The sequence below is a fragment of the Condylostylus longicornis genome, unplaced genomic scaffold, assembly GCF_029603195.1.
Source record: "Condylostylus longicornis isolate FDR11 unplaced genomic scaffold, ASM2960319v2 ptg000135l, whole genome shotgun sequence".
NCBI classification, from domain to species: domain Eukaryota; kingdom Metazoa; phylum Arthropoda; class Insecta; order Diptera; family Dolichopodidae; genus Condylostylus; species Condylostylus longicornis.
The window spans coordinates 2,788,998-2,804,457 of NW_026578103.1; the positions used below are offsets into that span (position 1 = coordinate 2,788,998).

At 29.2% G+C, this 15,460-nt stretch overlaps 1 protein-coding gene across 1 annotated transcript; it reads right to left on the bottom strand.

The window, feature by feature from the left end:
- Positions 1-4,151: 4,151 nt before the first annotated feature.
- Positions 4,152-15,076, bottom strand: LOC129615122 (zinc finger protein 91-like). Its single transcript, XM_055530199.1, has 11 exons — positions 14,805-15,076; positions 14,595-14,742; positions 14,358-14,530; positions 14,180-14,303; positions 13,216-14,113; positions 12,698-13,150; positions 6,331-6,580; positions 6,130-6,277; positions 5,900-6,072; positions 5,698-5,836; positions 4,152-5,643 (listed from the first exon to the last, which is right to left on the bottom strand). The coding sequence occupies exons 1-11, from the start codon at positions 14,980-14,982 to the stop codon at positions 4,314-4,316; spliced, it is 4,014 nt and encodes a 1,337-aa protein (XP_055386174.1). The 5' UTR covers positions 14,983-15,076; the 3' UTR covers positions 4,152-4,313.
- Between the last annotated feature and the right edge of the window lie 384 nt (positions 15,077-15,460).

Genomic DNA, 15,460 nt, shown 5'->3' on the forward strand with positions numbered 1-15,460 from the left:
AGTAGAAGGCTTATATATGTGCAAGATGTTCAGCATTATTATTTGCGCAATATTTTTAATTTTAGATTAACTTTTTTTAGAACGGAAAGTTAAAAAAACACTGTTTTATATAATGGATTAAAAATGTATAATGAATTGCCGAATAATATTAAATCTATTAATACTCGTAATTATGTAAAATTTAAATTTCAAGTAATTGATTTTTTGAAAACTAGTTAGAATAACTTTTATTGATTTTTTTCAAATGGATGCAATTTTTTGTTTTCTTTTTAAATTAATTTTTATTAAATTATGAGTAATTATGTATATAATAGTACTTAACACTAAATAAATGAATAAATAAATAAATAAAAAACAATGCTCGTATATAAAGATCAATTGTGAAGGTTAAGCAAAATAATTATATTATTTAATGGCATGGCATTTACCGTTAGCTGCCAAAATTTCAGACTCAAAATAAGTATTAAAAGTTTTAATTTCTCATTAAAACTTTTAATACTTATTTTGAGTTTTTCTTATTATAATTTTTCAATCACTATTTTTATAATGATATGTTTAAGTTTAAGAAAATAATTATAATATCTAAGATACATTCAATAACCATTTAAAAATAACTACAGAATGCCTTGAAATTACTTATTACTGAAATTAAACTTACTTATTACTGAAACTAGAAAATAAATCTGCTATAACTGCGGCCCGGGAAATATTTGCTTTTTCTCATTTAGCCCAATTTAAAAAAAGGTTGCTCATCACTGTCTTAAACGGTGTCTTATCAAATAAAATTATCTGTATCAGTGTAGTAAACTGAAATTATCTGTCACAGCTCAGACCTTAAGTCAAACATCAATAACTTTCTTTTTTACTTTTTTATCAAAATATAACCATTAAAAATCAATGTTTATGGATCTCTTTTTTTTTCAATAAAAACTCTTAACGAAAACAATGTTTTTTTTTAAACTTTGTTGGCAAAATTACTTTATAATAAAAAATTAATTACATTAATGAGATTATATTAATTAAATGAAAAATTAATTATATTAATCATAGGTATATGTATATGCAATATAATACATGTATGTATGTATCTAAAGTCTTGAAATCATATTTTTTTTTGATGTATGAAAAACGAAACTTTCTTTTTTTCGGAATAAAATACTTTTATTTCTGATAATACGAGTATATTCGTGCGCGCTACATACGCACTTTATGAGAGCTGATTTTCTCTTTTCACCTAAAATACATTTAAAAAAAAATTTTATATTTTGGAAAATAACATGATCCACCCATCATGTTTGGTTAGCCTGTTTTTCTGTCAAGTCTGTTTTTTGTTCAAGATTCCAAAAATGTTTTAACAGCCAAAAAAAAGTATAAAACAAAATCTTAAGTTCCACAATGTAAAAAAAAACGCTTTTAAAATGTTAGATATACATTTAAAGTTTTGAATTATTACAGAGTCTTGTTTAAAAACTAATGTATCACATTAAATATAAAAGATTAAGATTGGACATTTGTGCGTTATAAAGTTAAAAATGCACACATCGAACAAAATTAAAAAAAAAACCAGTGATCCACGTTTAATATAAAAAACTGGATTTCAAAAATGTCATATTTCTTTAAATTTATAAACTTACCCAAAATATTAAAAATTTTTAAATAAAAAATTTAGGTTAGCTGTAATGTTTGACTTTAAATTGAACTGCTGACTTACCAGTATGTTAATAGGTATCCATAATATGAAAAATATAGATATCTTCCTACCTACCTACATACATACTTATGTATACTATGAAGTTCATAATGTATTAATACAGTCTTTAAATTAACTTTAATTCAGAAATTAATGTTTAAGTACCTTTGTATTACCACTATACACCAATTTTAACTTCCGTTCTATTTAAGTTTTTACTGAGAGCTAAGAGAACACTAATTATCTAATTTACGAATATGTAGATATTAATTGTTTTTTTTGTTAGATATTTCAATTCAAGTTTAACATTTTGTTCAACAAAAATGATGAACACTTAAAAGCTAAAAATTTAAATAAATATTGAACGTAGAAACCAATATTAATTCTAATTTGTTATTCTAAATTATCTAAAAGTTTTATACTGATAAATTAAATATTTAAAATCCATCTATTTCTTTTAATATAAAATCGAAAAATATTTTATGTAAAATTGTGAAACTCAAAAATTTGCTATAGCTGAGTTAATAATTCAATAAAAATTTAATCATTAAAAATAAAAATAGCTTCACAACTAAAGAAGAATTCTTACGCGATAAGGTCTTTACTATACGGAACAATGACAAATATAATTGCGAATTAATATTTTTTAATTCAAAATTTAATATTTTACGTATATTTCGGAATAATATTCAAATTTTATTTTAAATTTTTGTTTTGATTCTGAGTCTTTACATAATCTTTAGTGTTATACTGTTTTATAATTTTTACAAATACGTGCATGCAAAGCTAAATTTTGTCTTTCGTTTCTTGAAAAATAAAGAAATAGCAAAATGGAAAGGGAAAACTTTATTACTTTTAAACTAAAACCCATTTATTGGCAATCAATTGATGAGAATAATATTATAAAAAAAGGTTCGTTTTTGTAAAATCAATAAAAAAAATGCAAAAGAACAAAAACGTGCTTCTTTTGCATTTACAATAAAGACGAGAAAAAATAGAGTTGACCTTGTCAACTCTGTGATACCCGTACGAATTTGTTATCCTATGTACCCGAATAAAGATGCCGTAACTAACTATGGGACAGACTATGACTTTAAGCTGCCGTATTAGAATATCAATTTATGCAAAATTTCAGTACTGTGTTTTTCAAAATACTGTGTGTGCCAAACTACTATTCAAGTTGTATGGCAGCTACCAGAAAGAGCCAAGAAATTTTAACGAATTTTATTAAGCACATCGGCCCTACTAATATATTTGCTTGTGTGAAATTTCAATACCTATTAGTATTTATAGTTTCTGAGATATAGCCAAATAACTTTTGAAGTAGAACGACAGCTACCAGAAGCAGCCAAGCAATTTCAACGACTTTTATCAAACACATTAGCCCTACTAATATATTTTCTTGTGTGAAATTTCAATGCCATAGCTTTTATAGTTTCTGAGATATAGCCAAATAACTTTTGAAGTTGTATGGCAGGTACCAGAAGGAGCCAAGTGATTTCAACAAATTTTATAAAACACATTGGCCCTACTAATATATTTGTTTGTGTGAAATTTCAATACCACAGCTTTTATAGTTTCTGAGATATAGATAAATAAATTTTGAAGTTGTATGGCAGCTACCCGAACCGGTACCTCGATCATGTCCAATTTAAATAGGGTTCTGGCACTTATTGCAATATCTCATTTAGGAAAATTAGGTGAACTTTAATGAATAATTTTTCTGCCTTTAACTCGTTCCTTTGATTACGTCATCCATCTGTTCTGCAGTTGCATGAAGAAATTTCCATTAAGATAAATTAGTAGTGTAATAGGCACATTCTTATTGATTCCGCAACTATAATGTTGTATTAGTAAAATTCATAATATAATTAGTGGAATAGGCACTATCCTATAAATATACTCGTATATGTTCTTGTTATTGTGTGTTTCAATGGATTGTATGTAGCAATCAATGTAAACAAAAAACAAATACTTAGTAATCATGTGAATTACAGTATAAAAGCAATGTAGAGAACATTTCGTCGGCAATTTCTTCATGCCTCTGTAGCTCAGTTGGTAGAGCGTCCGCCTAGAAAGCGGTAGGTCACTGGTTCGAGTCCAGTTCGAGGAGAAAAATTTTTTAATGAATAATTTTTCTGCCTTTAACTTGTTCCTTTGATTACGTCATCCATCTGTTCTGCAGTTGCATGAAGAAATTTCCATTAAGATAAAAAAGGTGAACTTAGCTCAATTAGTTTTGTGCGACGGACGGACGGACGGACAGAGAAAGCTAAATCAACTCAGAATTTGACGCTGATCAAAAACATACACTTGAGTCTATATCTAAGACCGTTATTTCTTAGCGTTACAAACGGTAAGGCAAATTTAGTATACCCTTCGAACATACGTTCATACGGGTATAATGATGACTGATTTAAATGAAAGATTGTCATTTTAAATTTGTTTATTTATTAGGTAATAGAATTTAACTAAAATTTGCTTAAACATATGTTTGAAATAGGCATAAATGATTATATAATTACTAATTATAAACATAAAAAAACGTCTTTTAATATTTAAGACTTTCCACTTAAATTAATTTTATTTAAACTCGTGAAAGAGCTTTTACTTTACATATTTACTATTCAGTCACTTTTGTTATGCCTTCATGTAGTCTTTTTTTATGTCTCACTAATCCAGCTACTTGGTTGAAAGCTGCTCCGCAAACTTGACAAACGTAATTTCGCTCACCATAATGTATTTTCATATGTTCTTTAACACTCCAAGGTTTGGTGAATTTAGATGTACAAACTGTACAACCATAAGGTCGCTCTCCTGTATGTGTATAAACATGATATTTAAGATTTTGTTGAGTACAAAATGATTTTGTACAATGAGGACATTTGAATGGCCGATCATTTTTATCCATATGCCATATACTACGATGCATTCTCAAATCATAACTCCTAGGAAAACGTCTACCGCATTCTTCGCATTGGAAAGGTAAATCACCACTATGAATAACTTCGTGTGAGGTTCTTGTCCTTTTTGTTTTAAACCTTTTCTCACAACCTTCATGCCTGCATTGAAATGGCTTGTCTTTTGTGTGTCTAAATATGTAGTGTTCTTTTAAATTATCATATTGCCTAAATTTTTTCTCGCATATGGTACATTGATATGGACGTTCTCCTGTATGAATTCGTTTGTGTTTACGTAAATCATGTTTGTATTGAAATCTTCTGCCACATTCATCGCATGTATGTACGCCAGGCTCTTTTTTCTGGTCTGCTGCACTTATTAAATTTTTACGGTGTGTTTCTTCATGTTTCTTCAAGTTTTCTTCTTTATCAAAAGAAAATGAACAACTTTTACAAGGATATTTCCCAATTTTTTCAATTTTTACTGATTTGTTTTGTTCTTGAATTCGTTTTAGGTCAGAATTAGTCGTAGTGTTATTTTCATCACCTTCTTCAGCAAGCGAATTATCTTTTATTTCATTTTTAATACGTTTCAAAGGAATTGAGTCGCTTTCGTCAAATTTTTCATTTTCTTCATTGGAATCGACATCATCTATCTCATTAAAAAAGTCATTTTCGCTTGGGACTTCAAGTTTTTCTATAGGATCGTTGTCAAATAAAGAGGAACTTCCATTCTTTCCCATGTGCTTATCTAAAATATGGTTTGTAAAGCTATCAACAGCTGCCATACTATCATTACAAATACTGCATTTATACGAAAATTTTTCGTTTCTTGTGATTAAAATTTCCCCACATTTTTGTGGAACATCGCCAGAAAATTCTGGTTTTTCTTCATCCTCATCACAAAAGCTTTCCAAAATATCACTAAATTCCGTACAATCCACATTTTCCGATTTTAATGAAATATCTCCAAGAGGAGGCAGATTTCTAAGTTCCATGGGAATTTCCGGTTTTGAAGGATTATATGTATGAGGAGGTCTTATCTCATTTAAACTAAAAAAATTTTTTTACTTATTTTCGTTTTTTTAATTTGAAGAGTTCAATTACCAGGCTGCATCATATTCCAACAAAAATTTCAAATTATTATAGTGGACCCAATTTATTTTTTTATTATCGTTTGTCTCTTTTTTATGAAATTTTCGAAATGTATTACGCAAATAATTTAATCTTTTTTTACACATTTCGACTGAAAATTTAGAAATGTAAATTTAAATAAAATCGAGATTTGAAAACACGCAAGCGAAAATACCAGAAGAATTCATGATTTTGGAAATTTCCTCCCAAGTTTCTGCTCTTTCTCTTTTGTTTCTAAAAGACTCATTCATAGGATCGTATAAATTCTTTCGTTTAACAATTTCCACAATAAGTTTAGCATCAAATTCCTTTTGTAACTCATTCATTTCAGAAGGAAGAGTGTCATCGCTAAAATACAAAGTCAAATAATGGAAAATGAATAAAGCAAGAATGCTAGAAATTTACACTTTAACATGCCCATCGAGAAACTTTAAATTTTGATAATGTGGCCACTTTATTTGGATCTTTTCCCCTTCTGCATTTCTGTTTTCTCTTTTATAGCATTTTCTATAAGTATTTCTTAGTCTTTCCCATTTTCTTTTAAGTTCATCAACTTCAAGATCAAAAATTTAAATAATCTGAAATATAAATAAGATAAACACTTACCAGTTTTATTCATATGTTTTGAAATTTCTTCCCAAGCATCTATGCGGAGTTGGAACTCGAAAAAATATTCATGAGTTTTATCATACAGAAAAGGTCTCCTTGCAATTTCAGCAACCAATTTTGCCTCAAAATCGCGCCCGGAATATTTTTTTGGATTTGTTTTTTTTTTAATTTTTTCCTCTTGATCTGTGTTTTTTTTCGGAGCTCTTTTTTTTTTAATGGTACTCATTTTCACATACCAAATTTTATATTTTAAAACAAATATTTATTTTTGCTGCCGTCTGTTAAGCTCTGTTTGCTGAATGCTGCGCCGAATCTGTTAAACTATCAATGACAGTTGTTCTTAGTAATTCACAATAACAAAAATGTATACTTTTCTGCAAAATATAATGTCGATAGAGTAGTCCCCGTCTTTTTGTCAAAAAAATATTCTATGCTTATACTTTAATAATTATTTGATGCTAATCACACATATTGGTGGTGCTTTTACTTTATGGGCTATGGTTTGTTATAGTCATAGGCAATATCGTTCATTTCAACGATTCGTTCTGAACGAACTACTTTTTTTCACTGACCGATTATAAAATCTCGTTCAATCGTTCATTTCGTTCATTTCCCTTCTGCATATATAATTACATGTTTTTTGGTTATAATTATATGGCTATTCGTATTTATGTTAAATTTTAAAGAAAAATATATGTAATGGGTTTTGTAAATTAGTAATAAGTTTTGAACCACAAAATGTCTCTACTTATATAAACCAAATAGTTTAAAACGTAAAGAAAACTTTAAAACTTTTACTCAAAAAACTGTTAAATTATAAGTAACCGTGACTTCAATAATTCTTTATAAAAAGTTTAAGTACGGTATTAATACGATTGTAGTACCGTCTCAGAGCTTTCAATACCCTTACATTGTAAAAAAAAAATGCTAAAACTTTTGATACATTTAGAATACAATTTTTACAATATTATATCATACTTTGAAGTTTGTTGAAAATTTCAATTTAAAGCTCTGTGCAAATGTTAATTTTTAATAAACGTTAGCAGTTAAAAACATACATTTTTATGCCGCATTTTAGAAAAAACTTAATAACTAGCACTCAATTGCTGAAAATATATACTAATTTATTTAATTGGTTATTTCTGGCAACATTTATATGACTTGTATAAAAAAGCGTGCTCGATTTTTTCGATACCCAATATACTTTATACTTACACAATGTCAAGAGCTTTTGCTAAACTTTTTGGAATGTGATACTTTGTAAAGTTTACGTCGTTAATGCATTATTGAAGTCACAATAATTTCTTAAATTTGAAAAAATAAAAATTTTAAACCATTTGAGTTTGAATTTATTATTCCTCACAAGAAATTTATAGAATATAAATATTTGTAATTATCTTTATTTTTATTGCTCGAAAGAAACTGAAATCCTATCCTAATTTTTTTAAACTTTTGTTTAATTTACTTTAATATTTTACTTTAATCCCTAATGCGTTATAATGTTAACTTATAATGATTAATTTTTTTTTACTTTTTTCTTTTATTTAAAATATTTAGGTAAAAAAGCGATCATAATATTTATCTTGATTAAAAATTTTATAGATAAATATAAGATATATGGTAGCTCAGTTCAAGGCTTCCTTTTTTTTTCATTTCATTTCGGTTTCCAGGTTATTGAATTTACAACTCGAACCATCCTGGAAATATAGCGAAGGGCGGAACGGCGATAATAATAAAAGAAAATGTGGTGCATTGCGATCTGCACCAGATGCAAACCGAGGGAATGCAAATGACAGCGGTTCAGATCACTTCGACTAAGCAGAAATTTAGAGTGGCTGCATTATATTGTCACCCTAGATTTAAAATTACGGCAGAGATGTTTCAATGCGTTCTGACAGACCTGGGCGATAGATTTGTATTGGGGGGTGACTTTAACGCCAAGCACACTGATTGGGGTTCAAGGCATACTTCATCTAGAGGAAGAGAATTTAGGACAGCAATTGGCGGCACGGGGTGCCTTTTTCACTCTACTGCGAAGCCAACGTATTGGCCAACCGATGTCAATAAGTGTCCAAATTTAATAGATTTCTTCATAACGAAACGGATTGCGAAAAATTTCATCGAGGTACATGACAACTACGATCTTGACTCCGATCATTCAGTGGTTATTCTTGTACTTAAGGAAAATATAGTTATGAAAAGAGCGAAACCTGCGCTGACAAATGGAACTACAGATTGGTCAAGATTTCGCTTAGAGATTGAACGACAAATAGATCTAAGGAAAAGAATAAGAACGACCCAGCACATAGATGAGGAGGCCGAAAACTTTACTAAAATTATTCAAAATGCGGCTTGGAGTAGTTCCAAAATTAACGTTATTAGGAGGGGAGAGGGCATTAACTATCCCCCACATATACTAGCAAAAGTAAAACGAAGCAGGCGGGCGAGGAAAAGGTGGCAGCAAACGCGTGATCCTGCGGATAAAACCAGATATAATCATGAATCGCAACAACTAAGACGCTGTATCATTTGCTGATGATACAGCAGTTATCGCAATTGGACGAAATGAAAATGATTCTACACAAAAATTGCAAAGGGCCAGTGATGAGATCTCAAAATGGACTAGAAAGTGGAATCAGTACATGTAAATTTCACTAATAGGAAAATTGACAATTCATTTTCGGTTCAAATAAATGGCGTCTTGATTCCGTCCGCAAACACGGCGAAGTATTTGGGAATGACGTTGGACGCGAAACTCAGATGGACGGGCACATAAAGAAAAAGAGATCTCAACTAGAGGAGGAATACAGAAAGTTTGAATGGCTTTTGGGGAGGCGTTCTAAATTGACGATATACAACAAAGTTTTGATATATAATCAAATATTTAAGCCTGTCTGGGCTTACGGTATTCAGTTGTGGGGCTGCGCTGCGCAGACTCATATCCAATCTATACAAAGATTTCAAAATAGGGTATTACGGGACATTGTAAACGCAACTTGGTATGTCCGTAATGCCGATATACACAGGGATCTCACGATCCTAAGTATCACAGACGAAGTTAAAAAGCAAGCAGCCAATCATAAAATGCGTTTATCCAATCATGTCAACATCGAGGCGGCTCGATTGGTTGACAATCAAAACTTTGTTAGGAGACTTAAACGTACGAGACCTCTCGAGTTAGTTTAAAGTTTTTTATTTAGAACAATGAGTACTTAGTACACTATTGTGCCAGATCAAAAGCTTGTAAATAATCAAAAAAGTTAGAGCAAAATTAATGGTTAGTCGTTCCGACTAGTTTTATAGTTTATTTTGAGGAGGGTGTTTTTTAGTGGATTAAAGTTCCACACTACTGCTTTTCGTCTGGCAGTGTCTTTCGAGATTTTTCACCCTTCCTCTCGGTAAAAACAAAAAAAATTCATACAGGTAGCTTTCAATTTGAATCAATTTTGTCCAATTTTTCAATTTTCTCATTTGGGTAGATTTTTAATTTGGTCACTTTTATTTGTATTGCATTTAAATTAGGCAATAGGCAGCTGTGACGTGAATCGGTCAATTTATTTGTATTGGTGCTGCATTTTATATATATTTGATCAGCTCCCGTTCGTTTTTATTTGTATTGTATTTATTTTATATTAGCAACTGATTCGGTCACCTTTGTATGTATAGCATTTCATTTATTTTATGTACTTCTCATTTGTTTTTATCAATGTTGCATATAGGATTATGTGGTTCGTTTTTATAAGGGTTATGTCGTTCAATTTTATTTGTATTGTATAGTATTAATACAGAAATAAGGAAAAATATGAAATGTATATCAATTACCACTGCAGTCATTTTTTTAATAACTAAAAAAGAGAATTGGAATTCTTAGTTCTTAGAACGATGAACTTTTCATTTTTGAAGAAGTGAACTAATCAGGTAAGTTCAGTGAAGTGACTCGTTCTTTAAGATAAGTTCCTTCGTGAACGAGACTTGTCATCGCTTATCTTCACATCTATCACTTTTCTTCTTTTTAACTTGAATAATTCTTTTTTTATGACTTTTGTTGTTTTCCGACTTAAATTAGAATTCTTTACAGCAACTTCAGTCAACGACTTAGTCAAAATTGTTCGTATCTTTCTACCCGACTTTCATTTGATATTCGCGATTCATGATGCATATAGCAAAGCCTAACTGAAAAAATTATTTTCTAAGAAAATAAAAAAAAATTGTTTTACTAATGAAGAATCCCAGAAAACAACTCAATTATGTATTTCGAATAGTTACGGCTCTGCAATGGTCAGTTTTACACGAAGCAGCTATTATGCTACTTATAAAACAAATATAATCAGCAAAAAAAAAACCCTGGAGGCTTATACTAACTTTTTGTTGCTCAAAATATCAACTCTATTCAATATCGAATTTAGTTTTTTTTTCGTGAAACGTAATTTTATTCCTAAATATTCAATAGTTCTTTACGTGTTTATATATACAGCTGCTATAAGTTGCTTATGTATAAAATGAAAAGCTACTTATGTATAAATAAAATTCAGCAGCAAAAACTGCTATTGTAAAACTGACCAATCAAGCCACGTAAAGAAAGCAATAAAAATATGTTAATATGGCAATTAATTAGCATTTTGTTAGCAATCCAAATCGGCTGCTCTTTTACTCTCGCCCTCGTTCGACTTCCTTTGATCGATTTTCAAAATTCGAGTTTTTGAAGTTTATTTGACGCCAGCACTTGGGATCAGTACAATTAAAAAAATTTCTGTTCGAACGATATTTTTGCAGGACTTTCAAAAAAAAACAACAGAAAAAAAAAAATACAGCAATCCCTCCTATAACGTAATTTTTGGGACCGAACAGAACATTTTGGACACTTTTTACGTTAAGTGAAATTACATTATAGGAGGTCCAACTAAACTAATATGACTAATATGTATGTATGTACTTGATATTTGCCTAAACTAGTAAGTTGTCTGTTGGTAAAGAAAGAAATTTAAATGAAAAAAAAATAGAAATTAAATTAGAAAAAATAGCATATTAAATTATTTTAAAATTACATTAAGTGAAAATAGGTAGGAAAAATAAAATTTACATATATCGAAATTATATAGTAAGAGGTTACGTTATAGGAGGGATTGCTGTATATGTTTCCAAATTTATATCGTTGACCAATATATTATGTGAAATTAAAGATCCTATTTTTCTTGAAACAAAATTACAACAAAACAATGCGAGCAAGTAGAAATGGCACGAATATTAGCATTCATGAACTGTACCAACATTTTATTTATAAATGAAATAAGTGTTATCCATTTTTTATATATGTACATATATGTAGATTTCGATTACTACACGCTGTGATATGAATCAAAGTCTTAGACGTCATAACTATCTTTATCTTATTTGTTGTTTTATTATTTGTATACTTAACTTCTTTCTACAAGATCTTTTCTTTTGAGAAAAATTTTTTTGGGAAAATATCAACAGCCAAAAATTTAAATTTCCATCAAAAAATGGTACATTTTGATAAAAATCGTTTAAAAAAGTGGTACACTTAACGTATCATGACAAGTCAAAATTTTTAATGGTTGTACTAAGTCTAGAAAATTGTTACTGTAAGATTTTAAAAAAAAATTTTTGGGAAATTTCGTACATTGTACGCAAAACCTTTGAATCTCCTGAAGTGTTGAATAATTTTAGCGCTTATTTTAAACATACTAAACATTTTTTGATAATATTTTCGGTTCAAAGCGAAAAAATGTCGAAAAACATTTAGGTTGATAATTTAATAAATAAAATTTTAATATATTTTTTTGTTGAATAAGCAAATATACTTTTTGAAATTCAAATTATTACAGCCCTGAGTCTGATATTTTACACAAGATTTTTGACCTTATTTTATACGTTATGTTTATACTTTACCAGAATATACACGAAATTTTTATATCAATGTTTGACATACGTTTCATTCCCTTTGCACACAAATTTTTAAACATAGCTTGGCTAGGCTATTTGAACTTTTACATACATGTAATAAATTATGCCTCTATAACTCAATCTATACCTGCATTATTTGCATTCTATAAGTACACAAAATTTTGCATGTTTTTAAGTATCTATCAAGTATATTTCAAGTTTAATCGTTATTTGTCAATATTAATATTCAATAACTTTTTTAATACTACTTACAAACATTTCCTGGATTTTTAATTTATACTCTCATCATAAAATTTAAACAATATTCTAATCCTTGTTCGAAAAATTCGTTGTAAATGATTTTTTAATTTTGTTTTATTTTTATGAAAGAGCCACAATATAATATTGTTGTACAGATAAAATTAAAATTTTTGATTTACTAATTTATTTATTATTGGTAGTTTAGTTCTAAACTGTTCATTACAATATCACCATGCGTTCTTTTATGTCTTATTAGACCAGCCCTTCGTGCAAAATTCTTCCCACAAATTTCACATGCATAATTTTTTTCACCTGAATGAACCTTCATATGCTCTTTCACACTCCATGCTTTAGTAAATTTTGCTGGACAAACTGTACAACTGAACGGTCGTTCACCAGTATGAGTATAGATATGATATTTCAAATTATGTTGTGTACAGAAAGATTTTGTACAATGAGGACATTTGTAAGGTCTATCAGTTTTATCCATATGCCATGTATTTCGGTGCCTTTTCAAATAACTGTTTTTAGGGAAACATTTACCGCATTCGTCGCATTGAAACGGTAAGTCATTGCTATGAACAACCTCGTGAAACGATCTTGTCTTCCTCGTTTTAAATTTTTTATCGCAACCTTCATGTCTGCAAGCATACTGAAATACAATAACTGTAAGATAGATCTATGAGTATTTACTTCCTAAAAAACGTAAATACTCACAGGTCTATCTTCTGAATGTCGAAATACGTAATGTTCCTTTAAAGTGTCATAATGCCTAAATTTTTCCTCACAAATTGTGCATTCGTATGGTCGCTCTCCGGTATGCAGTCGCTTATGTCTTTGCAATTGATAATTGAAAGTATATCGTCTATCACATTGATCGCATGCAAATTCTCCTCCCTTTTTCTTTTCAAATACAAAATTTCGATGGGTTTCCTCATGCTTCCTTAAATTTTCTTCTTTATCAAATGAAAAACAGCAAGCATTGCAAGGATATTTCCCTACTTTTCCAATTTTTACTAATTTATTGCGTCTTTTGATACGTTTTAAAGCTGCAGTTTCAGGGTCATCATCCGGATTTTCTCTTAAACTTTCATCAATTAAAGAATCTTTATGCGTACGTTTTTTTACATACTTTAAAGAAGGTTTTAAAATCTTCTCTTTTTCTGGTCTTGATACATTATTACCTGCGATATCATCATTTGTATCATTATCGTTAATGAAATCATTAGTATAGTGCTTATCGAGCTCATCCTTCGTGATTTGATCTTTCGAAATATTTTCAAAAATGGAAACAGTTTCATTTCGACCCATGTGTTTATCCAAAATGTGTTCAATAAAATTTTCGATTATTATCGAAACATCATTGCAAATACAACATTTATAAGAAAATTTTTCAGTTTGCGTTATCAAAATTTCACCACATTTTTGAGATACAACTTCAAATTCTGATGGAAATTTCGACTCGTCTTCCGGAAACTCATAATAACCTGAAGAATTTATGTTTCCTGATTTAAGTAAATCAGCATGTGTTGGTGTCGAATTTTCTAAAGCGTTAATCGATTTTGACGAACTGTTGCATACTGCTTTTTCATCTGGTGCATTGCAATTAATAGCGCTAAAATTAATAGGTAGAGTTTGTTGTACTGCGCTGTTTTTTTTTTAATTTTCGACTACTTTTTACCTCAGTAAAAATTTAAGATTTTTATAGTGAATCCAGTCAACCTCCTTTTTATCTTCTGTTTCTTTTTTATGAAGATTTCGGAAAGTTTCTCGCAGATAAGTCCACCTTTTTTTACAAACTTCGGCTAAAAATAATGAAAATACTTTGTAATTTAATTTTTTTATGTAGTAGAAATTACCAGAAGCATTCATAACGTTGCATATTTGCTCCCAAGTTTCCGCTCTCACCTTCATGTTTGCAAAAGACTCACTCATGGGATCGTATAAATTTTTCTTAGTCTCTATCTGATTAATTAGTTTAGAATCAAATTCCTTTTGCGTTTCTGCTTGTTCAGATGGTAAAATCTCATCTCTGAAACAGTTAATTTATACAGTTTCGGAAATAAAATAATAAAAAAAAAATTAATAACATTTACAATTTTATGTGCCCGTTGAGAAATTTCATATGCTCATAATGAACCCATTTCACTACACCTTTTCCTTCATTTAAGCGGTTGTTCATTTTTCTATAAAATTTTCTATAAGTATCTCTTAGCGCTTCCCACTTTTTCTTTAATTCTTTTACTAAAAAAAGGGTTTATTAAAAATATTAAGTATGTACATACGTAGGAAATTATTCACTTTACCCGGTCGGTTTAATGATTCTGAAATTTCTTGCCAAGCATCAATACGAAGCTGAAATTTGGAATAATATTCATGAGTTTTATCGTACAAAAACTGCCTTTGCGCTATTTGCGTAATTAATGAAGCTTCATATTCCTTAATAAACTCCTTCTGTGAATTTTTTTTATTATTTATATTCATTTTAGTACATAAACTTTATATTAAAAATATAGTAATTATTGCATAAAATCTTAAAACACGGTTTATTGTTTAATGTTTATCATTACTTGGCTGAATCTGTTTACTTAAAAAAAAATATAATTGAAATGTCATTTGATATGTCTGCTAAAATGTCCGATGTGATTTTTTATTCACAGTATAACCAAAACGAAAGTGTCGAAATCGAATTTAGCAATTTTAATGCCACGGTAAACGAAACCACAAAATTCATATGGTAAACTTTGTGCGTGAAAACCAGTTTCTCATTCTATCAATGTCAAACAATTAAACAAAAACTGTGGTGATGTGAATAGTTCTTTTAGTTTAGTGCAACGAATTAGAAATATGTACTAAAAGAAGGAGGAGCATATTGAAAAAATAATGACCAAATTTTTTTAGTTGTCTCTTTCTTTGCTCCGAGCATTGTCAAAGTCGCAACAAGAGCGTATTTATTTTATTT